Here is an 18964-nt window from a genome sequence, read left to right on the forward strand (position 1 = left end):
TCACTGTGGCGCGCCGGTCGCGGGAGGGGCCCTGTCGCGACTGCGTCCCCTCGGGTCCTTGAGCCGGTGCTGACAGCGGAGCCATGGCCTTGAGGCTGCTGAGACTGGTCCCCGTGTCCGCGACCTCTCGGGGCCTCGCGGCGGTCGTCCAGCGCGTGGTGAGGCGGCGGCGGGCGGAGGCCGCGGGTGGGACCTGGCTTGTCCTCCTGGCGCCGCCCCTTCCTCACCTCCCCGGGCCTCCCGGCGTCATTCTCGGGGGGGATTCTACTGTCCCCTGGAGAGTTTGGTCCTGAGTCGCGAGGGTAGGCCTCGGAAGGGCCGCCGCGAGCTTCTCCAGGTCGTTTTGTCTCAGCTCCGAGCAGAACGTGGGGCCCGGTGGGGAATAGGCGGCCTGGCCGCCCTCCTCGGGGAGGCCAGGTTGCAGATATTATTACCCAGTGCGATTGTGCGATAGACGAATGAGCTGGTGTGGGCGAGCCGCGAGAGCCTGGGGGCGCTCATGCATTCATTAATTCATGGGGCAGCGCTGTCAAGGGCCAGGTAAGGGGCGATGTGACGTTGAGCAGAAACGTTGAGCAGAAGGCGTTCAGGTTAGATCTGGAAGGATTAGGAGAACTTCTTATGGTAGAGACAGTGGAATGACGTTGTACGCGGATTCAACAAGACAAGCAAATGAACTGTGGCTGGAAACCTTAGGAAAACTATTTTATGACAGTGACTGTATAGTGGCTGGAGCAACGTTGGTGTCGAACTGTAAAGGGACTTGACCTCTGTGCTCAGGATTTTGATGAGCAAAGGATTTTGAACAGAACAGTACAATAACCTTATTAAAAAGTCATATAAATGTTTTCAGGAGATAACTCGGGCTGCAAAATAGAAGAAAGGGAGAAAGAATGAAAGAGGGAAAGGTGATTGTCTATAATACCCAGCGTACTTCCCTGCATTAGTGACAGTGAGGGCCCCAGAGTAGAGGGGGCTGCTGGGCACACACTAGGTGGACCCACCTGTAAAACTGTGTTCACCTCTGGACGCTACTCCCTACAGGGGATGTAGATGGCCTTCAGTAGGTCCAGAGAAAAATGAATAAGATGAAAAGGGTATACAGCTTGATACTTGGAATAATTGAGGGAATTGGAAATGTGTCGTGAAAGATCACTTATTCCCTGTGATTCCAGAGAGCAGAAGAATGGAACTGAGGATGGGAAATAATAGAAAAACTGTCATAACCGTAAAAAAGCACTTTCTAAAGATTTGAAGTCGGGGAAGAGTTGATTGCTTTATTCACATATCACTGTGCACCTGCAGTGTGCCACATCCGAGGTATATTCAAGTCGGGGACACAGATGGGAGACAGTTTGCACATGGCTCAGAGGTAACCTGGAGGAGAGAGTGATTAATTTCTTGGGTGCAAGGTACCAATATGATTAACACCCCGTCACTTATCTCATCTGCTACTCTTCCCGCACCCAGTCCACTTGGCACCAGCTACACTGGCCTTGCTGACCTTGCCTCAGGGTGTTGGCGCTTACTGTTCCCCCTGCCCGAGAGGGAGACCCTCTTTCAGGTAGCCACGTGGCCAGTTCCCTCACTGCCGTCCAGTCTCGGTTCAAATGTCACTCTTTCTGCGAGGGTTCCGTGACCACCCGTTTTAACGTACATCCCATCCCGTAAACCGTCCTCTCCTTCACAGCACTTACTTAATATGCTGTATAATTACTTGTTTTGTTATCCTGTGGAATTTTTTGGCTCACTGCTCTATCCCCATCGTCTAGAAAAAAGATTGCATAGTATGGGAATCTAATGAACAGTTGCCAAATGAATAAACGAATGAGTGAATGACACACAGTTGCAACTGAGTAAATTAGGTATTCGCAGTTGTTGGGATTTGAGAGTTTTGGAATATATAGAGAATATCCTGCCGTTTACTCTCCTGGTCTCCTGTCGAGGGACCTTTGGTTGGTTCCAGTTGTTGTTGTTGTTGCAGGTGTTACTCTGTGAGCGTTTTGATATGTGTCATTCCTCCTGTTTGCTTCTCTTGGTTGCGGTGGCTTCTCAAATTCTCCTTGTTTCTGTTGACCTTGGCAGTTTTGAGCAGTACTGTGTGGGTAGTTTGTCCCTCGGTGGGACCCGTCTGATATTTCTCGTGACTTGACTGGGGCTGTGTGTTCTTAGGAGGAAGAGCACAGAGGCAAAGTGCTGTTCTCATCACATAATATGAAAGGTACACTGTGAGCATGACTTACCACTGAGGACCTTCGTCACCTGGCTGAGGTGGCGGTAGTGTCTCTGCTGTGAAGTTACCCTTGCTTCCCCCTTTCCATCGTGTCCTCTTTGGAGGGGAGTCACTGCGTGCACACGGAGAGTGGGGGGTTAGGCTCCCTTCCTCGAAGGCAGAGTAGCCACATAAATTGTTTGGAATTCTTCTTTATGGGAGGTTTGTCTCTTCTCCGCATTTATTTATTTATACCAGTATGGACTTGTGTATATTTATTTTAAATTTGGGGGTAAAGTTCAGCACAGCTCTCCTTTGTTGCTCAGACCGTTCCAACTGTGCCATTGGGAGCTCCTTCAGGTGGCTCCTGTGTCCCTGTAACCTGCCCCTCACGGTGTGTGTTGAGCACTTCCTTACTACCTGGCCTGGCAAGCTGGTAGGCGTAGAATGAGCCATTTCTCTGAGGAGCCCTTGTTCCTTTTACTGGAGAATGGCGTTAGAAACCAAGACCTAGGTACTCCGTGTGACTGATCTTGGAGCTTTGTTGCTTCTAGGTCCTCTCAGCAGACAGAGCAAGGAAGTGTACTGTACTAACCTGTGTACATGCCCACATCTGTAAGTACTTCTCTGTGTCCACTAAACGAGTTCATGCTGTGTCTGTAGCTCCAATGCGGTTCTGCATGGGTCATTCCAGCTCCTCCCCTTGCTGATCCGTGGGGTTTTTTGTTTTTCAGGGATAGGGGTTGTTTGAGTTTCAGTGTGGAGAGTAGATTGGGACACTGGAGACAGGAGACAGAGCAGGCATTTGCGTTGCAGACGAGAGACATGAGGATGTCGCAGAATCGGTGCACTGGGGGTGGGGAGGGGCCGCTGGCCCGAGAGACTTCAGATTAGGATCAGTAGGGTTTTGTGAGTGATTATGGAGTTGGAGGAAGGAGGAGGGTATCAAAGGTGACTTGTGGCTTTGCTCTGTTCTGCTTGGTGGATGGTGGATAGGGAGCTTGTGAGGGGAGCAGATTGGGGCTTGGGGTGCGGATGCTGAATTTCAGTTTTAGGTCTGTTAGCTTTCAGGTACTTTCAGGACATCTAGGACATCAGGAGCTGTTTAAAGGCATGAGATAACCCGTTCCAGAGCTCAGGACGGGAGCCTGCACTAGAGAAATGTTCCTTATCCCCTTCCGCCCTGTCCCCCCCTCCCCCTCCTTCCTGCCTTTCTGTCATCCGTCCATCCATCCGTCCATCCAATTTTTATTGAACGTGGTAAGCATGTCCTGTTCCAGGCCCTGAGGATTTAGCAGTGATCAAAGCAGGCAGTCGCTGTCTTTATGAACTTACGTTGGGGGTGGGGCTGAGAGGCAGTAATTCAACAAATAGGTTATACAGAGGTCGGTGTTTTGTCACCAGGGGTCTTCTTGGCATTTATATTTACCTAATAGCTGCTGGTGCCTGCGGTGACCAGAATGCTCACGTGCTGTTGTCTGCTGTGTGTTTTTCAGGGAGGAATTCACACAAGTGTCCAGTGCAAGCTGCAGTACGGCCCGCTGGCGTACCTGCTTGGTGAAAGAACGACCAAAAAGCTGACGGGAAAGAGCAAAGTGATAACTGTGGACGGCAACATATGTTCGGGGAAAGGCAGGCTTGCAAAAGAAATAGCAGAGAAGCTAGGTATGAACTTGTGTCCTGCAGAGTGACACGACTTTCTCAGATACACAGTTACTTATCTGAGTTGGATTTTGCTTTAACATTGAGCAGGTAGAATTGCGCCTGAGGTAGGTATTTTACGCTTTTGAAATATCTCCTGAAAAAGCTGTTTTTAGTCTTTCAGATTTGGAAAATTTTAAAAGTCCACACTGGTTGTCAGTTTGAATTGGGATTTTATCTTGACCATGTAAGCAGAGCACTTTCACAGGAGCAGTCTCATTTGAACTGTGTAACAGCCCGTGGAACAGGGCTGACAATCTCCTCTCACTTACGGATGGGCAACCTCAGTAAGAAGCTGGGTCACAGGCTGCTTTGTGTAGGGCCAGGCGTCCACCCCGTTTCCCGACTCTGGAGCCGGTGTCGTCCCCATGCCTTTCTCTAGTGTTTGACGAGCCGAAGCCCAGTTGCATGCAGCGGGCACCCCGCTCAGGGGCAGCTCTCCTCAGGAGGAGTTCACACGATGGTGCAGTGGGAGATGCTGCCATGCAGCCCTGGACCTTCATGCTGCCCTTGCACACGTGCTTCAGACATGTCGTCTTCCGTGTCTCGTGTGCTCCCTTTCACGCACCAAGAACACAGGTGTCAGGGTAACTTTCCCCAGGTCTTCGCCGACCGGCCTCAGCAATGGTGTCCACATGCATCTCCGCCGCTTGCTGGTGGGATGCGCCGTGCCCATAGCATGTTTTGTCCGGTTGTTTCTCTCCTCAGGCCTGAAGCACTTTCCCGAGGCAGGGATCCATTATGCAGCCAGCACCACTGGGGATGGGAAACCCCTGGACATACAGCTCAGCAGCAACTGCAGTTTGGAGAAGTTTTACGATGACCCGAAAAGTAATGACGGCAACAGCTACCGCCTGCAGTCCTGGTTGTACGCCAGTCGCCTCCTGCAGTACGCGGACGCCTTGGAGCACCTGCTGAGCACAGGTGCAGTATCTGTGGTTGGGTAGCTGTCGGGCGTGTCCTGCACTTGAACCCTTTTCTGAAATGCAGTCGTTTTAGATTGCTGCTCATTAGAGCTTTTTTAAAAGGGTATTTGATGAGGCAAGCTCTGGCTTTCCAATAAGATCATGGATTCTCTGAGATCCATGGTGGTGGGCGTGGGGCGGATGCCCCGGGGGTCTTACTGAGCATCTGGGAATGGGGCAGGGTTGCAGTGGACAGGGACGGGGGGGGGGGGGGGGGGGGGGGCGGGGCAGGACCTATGGTTCCAAAACGAAATCCCTTTCTCTAGTAGCCGGATGCTTTCATCAGGGCTGAAAGAATGAAACAGAACATTGTATCGCCAAATCCAAAAAAGTATTGTAGTTTTGAAAATGATTTCCCACTTAGAAGTGCAAGTATGTTCTTTTGAAAATATTTGGTTTGGAAATGGAATTGTAAATAATTTTTTCCCTTTCTAAAATGAAAGGGCTGGTTTTCGTTGCTTTAATTACTATCTGAGTTTTGATGTTTGTCTCCATGTTTTTACACAGGGCAGGGTGTGGTGCTGGAGCGCTCCGTCTACAGTGACTTTGTCTTTGTGGAGGCGATGTACCGACAGGGCTTCATCCGGAAGCAGTGTGAGTCCGGCCGGCAGGCTGGCCTTCCTGGGCACATGGGGTGACTTGGTAAAGGCCCTGCTACACTCACCCTGCAGTTAGTATGCGTTTTGTGAACATCCGTTAAGTAGATGAATAATGCCATTCCACAGGAGAAACCAATTCCTTCCACCCTCTTTCCCTCCTAAATTCGTCTCTCCCTGTGAAAGCACGGTGGTGTACTGGATCCTGAACGCACAGCTTACGCCGAGTCTCCACACAGCCTCCCAGGAAACTTCCCTGGCTCTCCAGCCACCTTGTGGCATAGCCCCGTGGCTCTGGGGCCCGTGGCTAGCTTCACTGAGCGGTCCTGTTCCCGTGCCTCCCTCACTCCTCTTTGCTGGCCCCTGTGACTGCAGCATTCTTGTCCTTTCCTCCTCTCCTGCACGTGCTGGTCTAGTGCTTTTAGGGACACTAGCACTGGGTTGGGGGATTGTTGAAAGTCTGGCAAGTGGCCAGTGACAAGAATAAAGGCTCCTAGCTGAAGTAGCCTGGCCATGAGGAGTGAGGGAACCCGTCCGGTTGGGGCCGGGGTGTCTGGAGCTAGGCGTGTGCTGGACAGGGCTGTGGAAAGGCCGTGTTGTCGTTCAGCCTGTGGGCATTTTCACTGTGAGCTTGGTCGCCTGGATCCAGCAGGTGGCTAGATCTGGAGCGCAGAGTACGAGCGGTGGGTTCCTGAATGGGGAGACCGAAGCCAGCCAAGGCTGAGCGGTGAGGCGGCCGCCCTTGGTCTGCGGGCCCGTCCTGCTGTCTGCGCAGTCCTGGTGCCTGTGCGGAGGGCAGCCAGAGCCCGTGCTGCTGAGCCAGGCGCTGAGTCACACAGACACTCCGACAGCCTCGAGGCCAGTCAGCCGGCCTTTCCGGGGTGCGCGCTGTGTGCCGGGCTCTGCCTTAGGTGAGACGAGGCCCGCGCCATCCTGGGGGGAGGGGTGGGAAAGCAGCCTAGGTGCGTAGTTGCAGTGAGCGCGCTTGCTGGCTGCGCAGCGTGGTCCCCGGGTGCAGAGGAAGCGTGTCGAGAGTGTCTGACCCGTCGGGAGACGGGGTGTTGTGGGCAGCCTCCCTGAGGAGTGAGCGCTGGCTGAGCCGTTGGTGGTGCCGCTACAGGAGCTGGTGCGGCTTGGAGGGGGCCGGGTGCTGGCGGAGGGGCGGGCAGGGCCGCGCTAGCAGGACGGGCACCTTGGCCGGGACGCTTAGGTTTCTCCTGAAAGTACTGAGGAGCCCCTGAGGGGTTTTAGGTGCGGGAGGCATGTGGTTAGGTTTGAATTTGTTTATCTGAAGGATGGTTCGGGGAAGGCAGGTCAAGGAAAAGGAGAGCCTTGGGCGCAAGTCGGGGTTGGAGGGGGCCCCGCGGGAGGGAGGCCCGTGGCGGGCAGCGGAGCAGCCTGCTGGGCTGGGCGGACCTGGACACGGGCGCGCTCTTGGCCAGCCCGGCTGCTCAGCTCTGTGGGAGAGGAAGAGTGGACCCAACTGGGCCGCTGGGGCCAGCAGCGAGGAGGACCCGGAGGGGCAGCAGGCTGGGAGGGGGTAAAGGTGCTGCACCCTCCCGTGTGGCCGGGCGCACTTCAGGTCTGGCCTTTAGAAAGCTGTTAGGCCGGGCCTAAAATCCCAGTGTTGGTATAAGTTGCCTGATTTCTCTGGCCTGACTCTCTTGGTCTGTAGAGACGAGAAGCCCTGCCCTGCAGGGTGGCTGCGAGTGCTGCGGTCGCCGTGCGCCAGCCTCACGTGTGCGCAGCTGGCGGTAACGGCCGTGACTGTTACGTGGTTCGCGGGTCGACACGTGGCTCTGAGAACCGCGTGTACCTTTGGCCTTTTATTTGAAGAGAAGTGTGCATCTGAGGGCTGTCCGTGGACCATCGGCTGACAGATGGTGCCTCTCTTGTGCCAGGTGTGGACCACTACAACGAGGTGAAGAAGGTCACCATTTGCGAGTACCTGCCCCCTCACGTGGTCATCTACGTCGACGTGCCCGTTCCCGAGATCCAGAGCCGGATCCAGAAGAAGGGAAACGTAACTCAGTCTTTAAGTCCAAGACCACTGTCTCTTTATGTGTCCTCATTACGTTTGACATAGATCAGCACTTCCCACCGATACTTATAGTGGGATACTGTGAATTCCTGATGGCCCCCACAGGGACGGGGGCACGCACATGGGTCCCCCCGGGGGAGCGGGCACTTGTGAGATGGGCGACTGAAGGAGGCCCCGGCCGCTCACTGCTCTCCTCCAGTGCTCTCCGTCCCTGGTACCATCCTGCCACTGTCCCCTGACCCTGGGTCACCTGAGCCACTCTGAGGATGGGTGCATCTCCTGACATGACTTCCCTTTCTGTTTTTCTAATGGGCTTTTCATGCCCTGTTGTTTCCTACAAGTTGAAAATAATTTCTAATACCCTTTCAGTTTACCACTCCCATATGTTGGGCCTGTCTTCCTCTTTTTCCTACTCAGTGACCCTAAAACAGTAGAGCAGTGATCTCCACACGCGTTCATTAACTCTTAGGGGCGTCGAGACAGACAGGTGCCTAGAAACCCTGCGATTTGAGGTTGGCTCTGCAGGTGTGATGCAGGATGCAGGTCAACAAGGCCTGTCTTTGCCCTTTTGACTAGTTCTTATTTGGAAAGATCCCTCCTACCTGGAGTATTTCTTCCTGGGAGGAAATGCTCTTTTTGACATTGTGATGAAAAGGTAGGCTTGCCTGTATATCTGTCATCCCAGGGCCCGTCCTTGGCGCTGGGAGTCTTGTGGGTGCTCCGTGAGTGCCTCTCTGATGGCAGGTCCTTGCCAGGGTGGCAGAGACGCTCTGGGCGTCTTTGCTGCAACTGAAAGAGGCTGTGGGTCCCCCTCCTCGCTCTTTTGGTGGTGAACACACGTGACACCCGTGGCTCCCTGTTGGTTACCAGTCTGCACCTGTGAGAGTTTCCTCCTAAGTGTGATGTGTAAGGTAGACTTTGGAGAATATTCCATCAGGTGGCGGAAGGAGGGAACTGCAAGTCAAAAGTATTTAATTATCATTCAGTGGAATAATTTTGAACACTTTTGCTTATTAGAGGGACGTTTGTTGAGAAATAGGAAGATATATATTTAGAATTCTCTAGATAACTTTTGATATCTGGATAGCAATATTTTAGAAACCATCTTGAGGAACAACTTAGAGCTATGAACATTTTTATTTTTCCAGTATTCCATGAATACTGTCACCAGCTAAAATTACCACTGTGTCTAAGTAAAGGAGACATTTTATCAAAGAAACATTATGTCATTAATAGATGTGTGTTCTTATATTCTAGCGGGGAGACTAATAGTAAACAAGGAAATAAATAAGAAGTACGGGAAATAAAGGCAGATGCCGTGAAGAAAATCAAACAGGGTGACAGATAACTTCGCCTTTAGCGTTGCTAAACCGTGAGAGGTTTTCAGTATGGAGACTTGCCACTCAAAATTGGAGCTTTATGTTTCTGAAATTGGCAAACGTTGTATGAAAGGGAAGTGGAGATGGAAAAAACGGGAGAGGTGGGGGTGAGTGGTAGAAAAGCGGGGTGGGCCACGGGGGCGGGTTCTGCGGCTCGGGGGGGGAAGTGGGCCAGTGCCCCTCCCAGTCCCCTCGTGTGGCGTGTTGTCTTGCATCGCCTGCACTCGGGCACGGCCCAGAACGGGAGGCGGGGCTGTAACTATAAAGGGGGGTTCTTCCTGATCCTGTTCTAAGTCCACCTCTTAGAGTCTGTGAAAGAAAGGTCATGCCATACGTTCACCTGGGCAGGCTTCCATGCTCTCTGCGGTGCAATGAGAACTGTTCTAACTGGTACCGAAGCCCCTCCCATCACCCCACAGTTCCTAGAGCACCCAGCGTGACTCGTTCTAGGAAAGCTGTTCGTTGATTGTCTCACATTTTCCATAAGCACGGGAAAAAGGAAAGTCCAGACGTATCACACTTCTCTGCTTCTTTTTAGCCACATGAGATGAAGATCACCTCCGCCTACCTTCAGGGCATCGAGAATGCCTATAAGAGGACCTTCCTTCCTGAGATGAGGTGAGCCCAGGGCACAGTGGATTGATGTATTTATTTAATTTTATTTAATTTTATTTTTCTAGATGTTTTTGATGTGGACCGTTTTTAAAGTCTTTATTAAATTTGTTACAGTATTGCTTCTGTTTTATGGCCTCAAGGCATGTGGGACCTTAGCTCCCTGACCAGGAGTCAGACCTGCACCCCCTGCATTGGTAGAGGAGGTCTTAACCACTGGGCCGCCAGGGAAGTCGCAAGGATTTATCTGACAGAACTCCACACGTGCAGTTCCTTAGGCCCCACCAGCCCAGGGGCGCGCTCTTGTTGATTTCAGTGGATGTCGTCTGGGGAGTTTTAATGTGACGTTCATAAGCAACAGTGACAGCAGATATTTCAGTTTGAGTTAGTAGGTTTGGGGTTGACTTTTGTGTTTTGATTTGCTTATTTTGCCAAGACATTTTTTTGTTGTGTTTTTAGAATATTTTGATGCTAGAAGTGAGCTGAAGCTGTATTCTGTGACAGGTTTTAGGGTTAGAGAACTCATGTGTTCACTCTAGGTGGCAACTGAATGGTCATGTTTATTACCTGGAAGCCTTGCCCGAAGGTGCTCAGTGAGTCCACACAGAATTTGTGAAAGGTCAGCAACGTCTGTACATACTTTTGAAAGATGTTCTTAAGTGGGGTCTGGGTTAAATGAAAACACCACCAGACCTTTCTCCATTTGGTTTCTTCTCTCCCTCCCTCTTTCTTTATTGAAAGCACCGAGGGATTCGTGGTTTCATCCATTCTCTCTAGATGGTCATTCTGTGGTCTGCGTGTGTGTCGTGTGGAAGGGGTCATCTCCTGCTGTCACGCAAGTCCAAGTAAAATTAGGATGTTTGAATAATGCTGTTACTGAAGGTCTCTAGTAGTATTTCTCAGACTTTTAGAAAACGTAAGCCTCTCTTGATACCTTAAAGTATTATGCTCTTGTTGTTTAAAATTTCAAAGTAACTGTAAAATTGTGAATAAAAACAAAGTAATGTCTAGCAGTTTTGGAAGAAAAGTTTGATTTTAAATTGGAATGTAATTTTTTTAGCTGTGAGCATTGAGGCTTACAGTATCTCTGCTTGCTTGTGATAAGCTTTTCTCTCATAGGCAGTAGAAGCAACAGGGCGGACTGTAGGTCGTACTGCTCTATTTTCAAGGCCAGAAGTGCAGGAAAAAAGTCAGTTCTGTAAATCTTGTCCAGGGGAATATATAGAGCTATGAGAATAAACAGAGATGGTTGACCCTAGGATTTCAGTTCCAACGGTTCCTCTTGGAGAGCTTCTGGCTACAAAATCACCACCGAGACAAGGCTGCCCAGCAAGTTCTCAAATAGGCCGTTCAGCTGTAACATCAGGAAAGTACAGGCTAGATTGAACTTGCAGATGGAGTGGGATTTTTCCTGTACCTGGCAGTTATTTTCCAGAACTTACCCTCAGGGCTCCCTGATCATGAAGTGTTGAGCAGTGATTCTAAGTATCCGTTGCTCCACTTGGCGCTCCGCCCTTGAGCCGCGTTGGGAGTCAGCTCGTGGCCTCTCCAAGGTTCAGCGCTCCCGAGGGGCCGCTTTCCGTTGTGCTGGAGACCAGACAGCCTCCTCCTCCGCTGGTGAACCCAGCCCAGCACGTTGTCCTCTGGTGACTGGTGAATCCCAGCGTGGAGTGGACGGTCCTTCACATCCTCACCGGTCAGGGCAGACGGTCAGATGTTCAGTTCTGTTTTCACATCCCTGCCTCGGTGGTCGGGCGCGGGCCTTGTGGGTCGCCGCACGATTTGGAGGCCGTGGCTCGCTGGTGATGGACTGGTAGTTCCTAAGGATGGGTTTTTACTGGCTCTTGGTCTCTGCTGGACGGTGGCGCCGCACGCTGGGTCACCCCGCGGGGTCAGTCTGGGAGCTTGGTGGTGTCACCGTAACGGCGCAGGTGTTGTGCCTTCCAGCTGATTCCCGGGCTTGAAACAGCAGCTTTCTCTGCACCTCATTCTGAGGAACCTTGCGGGCGGGGTGAGCTTCCTGCGTTGTGGTGTGCGAGGCCCTCGTCGGGAGGTGCCCCTGAGGATGTGCGGTGCGCCGGCCGTGTACAGCGGGGCCTTTGCGGCCTCTGCTGGTCCCTCGTGCCAGGGCCGCTCGCTCTCCTAGAGTCAGGTCGCACTTGGAGGGAGAGGCATCTCCGGCGTCCTCGCAGGTTGGGCTGGGTCTGGATGTTTTTAAGTGCCACGGGCTCAGTTAGTTCAGAGTCGCTCAGGAGTGTTGGACCTGCTGTGCGTTGTGAAACGGACCTCTGTTTCTGCCGCGCGGACTTCCCAGATTCCCGGGTTGGTTCCTTTCTCTCTTGGTCCCCAGCCTCAGCCACCTGAAAGGGGAAGGTGCAGCCAAGGTCTGGCTCTGCCTGTGGAGCCGAACCTGTTGGGGCACGGAGTCGGGCTTCCCCTCCAGGAGGCTGCGCTGCTGTCCTTGTTTCCGTCTCTCTCCTTGCAGACTCACCCCCAGTCGGGCCCCTCAGGCCCGAACGCTGGCTTCTACTTTGATAAGCAGTGAGCAAACCAGAAGAAATAAAAAAGAGGGTTTTGTGTTGATGTTTGTTTGCTCTTCACGCGACATGTAGCGCGGCACTGTGACTGCAGAGTCTGTTTAAGATGACGCATTTATTCGCCTGAAAGGAGGAGGCTCCGCTCTTGTTTATGATGGTGCCACAGGCCGTCCTGCGCGCTGCTGCCCGACACTGCACAGGGCCCGGGCTTCCCGCCTGGAGCCGCTTTGCAGGAAGGTTGGGTGGAGCCCTGCTTCCAGTAGTTTGTATTGGAGGAGCTGTATGTGGGCATATGCGTGGGGGCCGTGTGTTCTTGGAGTGTTGACCCTTGCCCTTCTGCTGTACCCTCCTGGAAGCGGGGCGGGGGGGGCGGAGTCAAACACTCCTGCAGAGACAGGCTCTCCAGTGGGCCTCTCTGAAGCGTCCCTCGGGTTGGTCTGGAGGTGGTGGCAGAGGCAAGGGCACACTGACTAGGAGGCGGGTTTCAGTCTTCGCCTGGCTGGGCAGCCAGGTCTCCGCACAGCAGTAGATGTGGTGAGGAAATGGGTAGACGTGCAGGAAGCTCACTCCACTGTCCCCCTTTTTGGGACCAGCGTGACTTCTCAGTGTCCAGACTAAGGACCTGGACTAAGGGAACCGAGTTGCTGCTGTCCTGTTGCATAGTTTGGTTGAAACAGGTTATTTTGAGGGTTTCATTTGTCTCCGAAATTCCAGCAGCTCAAGTAACGTGCCCCTCCCATCCCCCCTCTGGCTCCGCGACACCCACCCTCCAAACACCACTTAGCTGCTCTCTGTGCGTCCGTCCCACTCAGGCCCCGGGCTCCCCTGTACCTTCCTGTAGCGCGTGCTGCAGCTGGAGATGGTTTGCGTGGCAGCAGAGATGACTCGAGTCCCTGCTCCCTGTAGACGCTGGCCTCACGCCCACGCAGCGGGGGACGGTCCAGTCAGAGGGGAAGTCAGGAAACAGACCTGCAGCTGTCACCGTCCAGCCTCGAGCATGTCCCTGCTTCTGACTTGCCCTCCTTAGCTGGTCGTGCCCCGTGAGCCAGTTCAGAGAATGTGGAGTGTTGATACTTAGAGTGGGAGCCTGGATGTCAGGTATTCATTTGTACAGTAACGTCCACATGGGAAATTTACATGAATGTCGTCTTGTTTTCTCTAACAGTGAAAACTGTGAGGTTTTACAGTACAGTGCAAGGGAAGCTGAAGATGCAGAAAAGGTAAGAAAATGGCTGAAAAACTTACAATTATTCTTAAATTTAATTCATGTATAAGGTTTTACAAATCAGGTAATGAATTCAGCTCCTACTGGTCTTAGAGGCGTCTGTGTTTTATAATCTAAAACAAGTACTGAGCCAACCCATCACATTCCCCTGGTCATGAGATTTTGATTTTCTTTTAAATTATTCAGCTTCTAGAATCTTAAAATTATGGAATGGTGAAGATGCAAAGAACCTTAGGTTATCTGCACCAACATTTTTGTTAAACAGATGGTAAAACTGAAAGTTGGATTAGTTAACGGGAAAGACTTATTAAGACTGTTGACCCTTGAACTACACGGGTTTGAACCGTGCGTGTCTGCTCATACGTGGGTTTTTTCAGTAGTAAATCCTATAGCACTGCACGGTCTTCAGTTTCCAGTAGTAAACCTCCTGGCGCTACACGGCAGCGCGGATGTGCAGGGTACCGTCCACGCACGGGGAGGGCCGCCTCCAGGTTGTACTCGGGGTTTTGACCGTGTGGAGCATGTTCAGCGCCAACTGTGTAAAGACACCAGCTTTCCCCAGATTCGCAGGTGCATTTGTGAAATCAAGTCACCCTCTGCAATTTTCAGAACTTAGTGAGTAATAACCAAAAATTTTGAGAAAGAATAACATTTTCCTGCCCAAGTATGAAAACATATTACAAACTTACGTTAATTAAGGCACTGTGGTATTAATGCAAGGATTAATAAATACCTTAATGGAACAGAACAGAGTGCAGAAACAGGTGCATATGTGTGCTCATGTGTGTTTGTAACTTTAGCTTGGAAAAGTCAGTACCTTAAAGGTTGATAAAAAACAAAATAGAGGAAAATAGATTATTTCTTAAATGGTATTGAGGCAAATGACCATCTGTTACGTTAAAGAAAAAAGGCCTGTATTTTGTGTTATATATTAAGCATAAATTACTAAAAACACACAACAAAAGGTGTAAAAAATCTAGAAGAAAGTACAGGTTTTATGATGTGGGGTTGGGGTGTAGGTGGTGACAGCAGACAGAAAGCTTTGCAAAGCAGTTGGCTGCTTTAATGATAGCACAGCCCTCAGCTGCCTCCTGGCATGGGGAGAGGGGAGGAGAGAGTTGGAGGGAATAGGCCTCTCTCCTCCAGGACGGGAGACCTGCAGTCAAGTCCGGCTCTGGGCCCAGCCCTGGCAGTTCTTTTCGGCCTGGCTCTTTCTACTTGGACCCGTTAAGTTGCATTTCATTTCCTTCCAGCCTTCTTTTTCTGTGATGTTGATTTTTGTTGGTCTTTGGGTAATTTTTGTTCCTTTGACAGACTGTTTCTGTGGCATGTGCCTGAGCAGAAGAGTAATACATTTTCTCTGAGACTGGGTTATTATTTGTGTTCATAACTGAATGTGCTCCAATTCTTGAAAGCTAAAGAGAGGTGCCCAGGTTCGGTGTGTTTTGGGGGAGAATGCGTCTGGAATGGCCGCCCTCTGGGAGGTCAGGCTGTACGGACCGCAGGCTTTGGGGCTGAGGACTTGGATTATTGGCGCTCTCTAGGACATGTATTTATTTTCTTGTCCTGTTGTTTCGAGTGGCTGAATCCTGCCTTCTGGAGGAAGGTTACATGGGAGGAAATAAGGAGTCTGAGGAATGCTGATTTTCCTCCCTCGTCTGGATTCTTCCTGCACCTGCTCCTTTTCTCCCAGCCTGCCAGGGAGTTTCCACAGCACCCCGGTGTCAGCTGGGCCAGGTGCCCACACTGGGCGTCGTCACTCGGCCCCCGCCTCACAGAAGGCTGTCTGCCCACCTTCCTTTCGTTTTGACTTTCACGGTGCGATTCTCCCGCCAGGTATTTGTGGCTTGTCGTGCACTGAATGTTGTCTCATTAAATTCCTCTGTCCAGGTGATCGAGGATATTGAGTATCTGAAGTACGAGAAAGGCCCGTGGCTGGACCAGGACGACCGCACTTTCCACAGTCTGAGGATGCGGTGAGTCTGCCGGAGCTGGGCGGTGCCGGGGGGGGGGCAGGGCTGGCTTCCAGTATGGCGCGTTGCCCGCTGTGGGAACTTACAGAATTTTGGAGTAACTGTGTTGCAGGTTGCCAGATATGAGGCGTACGTCCTGTTCCCTTCCACACAGGCTCTTGCTCTCTCTGACCTGGCGGTGAATTGATAGACAGCCATTATTAACTCACCAAGTATTTTGCTTGCGCCCTGTGCCAGGCAGTGTTCCAGATTTAGGGAATATAGTGTCAAATAAAAGTCCTGCTGTCACTGAAACAGTAGAGCCATACGGGTGCTAAAGGCCGGGGAGAAAGGTAACCCTGAGTAATGGGGCAGCCAGTGGCTGGGGTGAGTGACAGAGCGCGCTCTGGGGAAGGCTTGAAGGCCTCTCTTCTGAGGAGAGCCGAGTGTGCGAGGACTGGGCCCCGCAGTGTCTGGGGTTAGCGTGGGGCAGGGATGCCGGCGGGTGGAGAGGTCCTGAGACAGGAGCCGCTGGGGCTGGAGCCGGGAGAGGAGGGGCGGGGAGGCCATGGTGAACGTGGAGGTGGGGGAGGCCACGGCAGAAGGGGACATGCTGAGTGGGCTGCTTTGTTCATGAAAGATGCAGTGACACGTGGGCAGTATTTTGCCCAGAAAGCCCGTTAGACACTCAGTGCGCAGAACTTGTGCTGGGTGCTGGTCACACAGCACCCTCTGCTTTAGTACCTCCTTGGGTCCCAGCCTCCCAGCGAGGAGTCAGGTGCTCGCCGTGGTCACGCTGTCCCCGGTGCGTGGGGCTTGGTACTCCAGCCCAGGGCGACGGCGGTGCGGGCCTGCTGTGCTCGCAGCAGTGGGCAAGTTCTGTAGGCGTACGAGCTGTGCTCCTGCAGAAGTGTTCCAGGCAGAGAAGACAGCTCCGACCCAGGAAACGTCACTTTCCTGTGAGCGTAGGCGGCCGCCCCCGTGCCGGGGGTCCGGGCAGCCGACGCCCGTAGTGCCCGGGGCGGGGGCCTGGCGGAGGCTCGCGTCGGCCTGCGCTGCTGGCACCCGGGCCAGGCGGTGTCAGCGGGCGCGCGTCTGCTGACCCTCGCGTGGCCTTCTGCCTGGGTGGCCGCTCTGCCCTCAGCCCATCGGGTGAGCGCCGCGGAGCTGGTCTGCCGGCCTTCCGCGGTGCAGAGCCCTTTGCTAGGTCAGTCTCTCTCAATAGCGAACGCACTTGTTTCTTTCCACTTGGGCGCACCCTAATATGAGCGTGTATGGAAAATGGACCTGCCGTTAGTTTTCCACATCCTGTGCTTGAAAGTGAGTAAGTTTTCCTTTTGAACCTGTTGATTTAGTTGTTAAAACTAAGACTTAAAATTTTATTCATTTTTCACTGTTTTTGTGGTGTGTTTTTTGTTTTTTGTTTTTTTGCGGTACGCGGGCCTCTCACTGCTGTGGCCTCTCCCGTCGTGGAGCACAGGCCCTGGACGCGCAGGCTCAGCGGCCATGGCTCACAGGCCCAGCTGCCCTGCAGCATGTGGGAAGTTCCCGGGCCGGGGCACGAACCCGTGTCCCCTGCAGGCGGACTCTCAGCCACTGCGCCACCAGGGGAGCCCTGTTGTGTGTTTTAGGTGGAAGAAATCGCATGTTTTGTACCAATGAGAGAGGTCCTGTGGCTGGGCTGGGGGCAAGGATGCTGAGAGGACAGGAGAGGCCCTGGAGGAGGGCGTGGGCTGGTGCACTGATGGGCAGTTCCTGCTTCCCACGCTGGCGCTGGGCAGGCGGGGACAGGGCGGGGCTTAGGGAAGTGGGTCTGTGCCAGGCGTGCCTGGAGCTTCTCTTCAGCTGGCTTCTGTCTTCACAGTGAAATGAGAGAGGGGTCATCAGCCCTGAGAGGCCTTGAGGGCGGGAGGGGCCGTGTTGCGGTTTGAGGAGGGAGGAGAAGGTCCAGAACGCCGCCCAGGCCCGTGGGGAGGACCGGACGGGGAAGGAGCTGTGGGCGGCTGCCGCGGACGGGGGTGCATGGTCATGGAGGTACCGTAGGGGTGAGGCAGAGCTCTGCATGCGAACAGGGTCAGGCTTTGCCGGTGGATGTGAGCGGGCGGGAGAGCTGAGAGAGTGTGATGATGAAGAATTTAACCTGGGGAGGGGCACTGAAAAAAGACTGGGATCGAGAGGGTCAGAGGTCAGAGTCACACCCACACGTAGAAGAAAGTCAGGAAACAGAAGTCCAAGACGGAGCCAGATCTCCTACAGTTCTGCCACCACAGGAGCCAGCGTCAGAGTTTAATGCAGGCTCTTCCAGTCTTTTGTAAAGTGTCGGTGTGTTCATATATTTCTAAATAAAATTACCTTGCATTATGTCTTTGTATTGTAACTTCTAATATGAGCATGTCCCTATCTTGTTAGACTTTTAAAACTCGATTTTTTAATGGCTGCTCACACTGCATAAATCCATTGACTGATGCCAGTCAGGGGTTGGCAGACCATGGTCTGTGGGCCCACCCAGGCCTCAGCTGCTAAGAACGGTCCTTACATTTTTAAAAGACTGAAGGAAAAAGTGCACATATGAAGCCATACGTAGCTCTCTCAGGCTGAAATATTTACTATCTGGCCCTTTACAGAAAACGTTGTTGACCTCTGAGATACAGGCATAATCCATTTGCCGCTTCTTTAATATCAGTCTTTTGGGTTATTTCCATTTCTTCATAATCGTAGTAACGGTAATGAGCGTAGTGTATTTATTTTTGTTCCATTTCAGGTTACTTTCTTAAGGTATAAAAGTGGAGTTACCGGGTCAGATTATATGAACACATTTTGCAACTATTGGTGTGTTGTGAAATTGTTCTCCAGAAGATGTGTACCAGCTTGCACACTTGGACCGGTCTTCTGAAAGCCCTTATTAAGCCAGAATAGTTAAAATAAGAAGCAAACAAAAACTTGTGATTTTGATATCAAAGAAAAGCATTTGCTTTATTTTTGCATTTCATAAACACTGAACTTCAAACAGGTGTATTTTTATTGGCTATTTATTTGTCCTTTGTGAATTTTTTCTTCATGTTTATTGATCTTTTTAAAGCACCAGCTCTTTGTTTTATTGATGTTCTCTGTTCTTTTCTTATTTTCAGTTTCATTGACATCTACTCCAATTTTTATTGCTATTTTTTTAACCTGTTTCCTTTGGGCTTCAATTGCTCTTCTTTCTCTAGTTTCCTAAGGTAGAAGCTTAGGTGATTGGATCTTTCTCCTTTTCTAATGTATGCACTCGATGCTATAAATTTCCCTCTAGTCTAATTCCGCTGTGGTCCTAGAACGTACTTTGTATGATTTCTGCCCTTTTACCCTTGTTAAGACGTTTCATGTGGTCAGCAGTGTTTTCTGTCTTGAATAATGTTCTGACTGAGCGTGAGAAGGGTGTGTATTCTGCTGTGGTCAGATGGCGTGTTCTACAAATGTCAGTGAGACTGAGCTGATTGGTGGTGATGTTCAGGTCATCCATGTCCTTACTGCTTTTCTGTTTGCTGGATCTGCCCGATCCTGAAGGAGAGTGTTGAAATCTTTAACTGCAATGGCAGATTTGTCTGTTTCTCCTTTGAGTTTTATTCGTTTTTGCCTCGTTTATTTTGGTGCTCTGTAAGTTGCGGGCGTGTTTAGGATGTTAAGTCTCTTCTTGGACGACTGAGCTCTTTACTCTTACACAGTGCCCCTGTGTAAAGGATTCCTGATCCTTTCTTGTTCTGAAGT

General features: G+C 51.7%; 1 protein-coding gene across 2 annotated transcripts in view; it reads left to right on the forward strand.

Moving 5' to 3' along the window:
- NDUFA10 (NADH:ubiquinone oxidoreductase subunit A10) overlaps nt 1-18964 on the forward strand; it is a 48935-nt gene continuing 29971 nt past the window's right edge. For both annotated transcript variants that reach the window (XM_060151665.1, XM_060151666.1), the window contains exons 1-8: nt 1-158; nt 3709-3877; nt 4622-4837; nt 5386-5472; nt 7376-7497; nt 9433-9512; nt 13209-13263; nt 15159-15244. In XM_060151665.1, coding sequence (XP_060007648.1) covers nt 84-158; nt 3709-3877; nt 4622-4837; nt 5386-5472; nt 7376-7497; nt 9433-9512; nt 13209-13263; nt 15159-15244 — 890 coding nt within the window. In that variant the 5' untranslated portion in view covers nt 1-83. The remainder of the gene's footprint in view (nt 159-3708; nt 3878-4621; nt 4838-5385; nt 5473-7375; nt 7498-9432; nt 9513-13208; nt 13264-15158; nt 15245-18964) is intronic.

This window comes from Lagenorhynchus albirostris, chromosome 6, assembly GCF_949774975.1.
Source record: "Lagenorhynchus albirostris chromosome 6, mLagAlb1.1, whole genome shotgun sequence".
NCBI lineage: Eukaryota > Metazoa > Chordata > Mammalia > Artiodactyla > Delphinidae > Lagenorhynchus > Lagenorhynchus albirostris.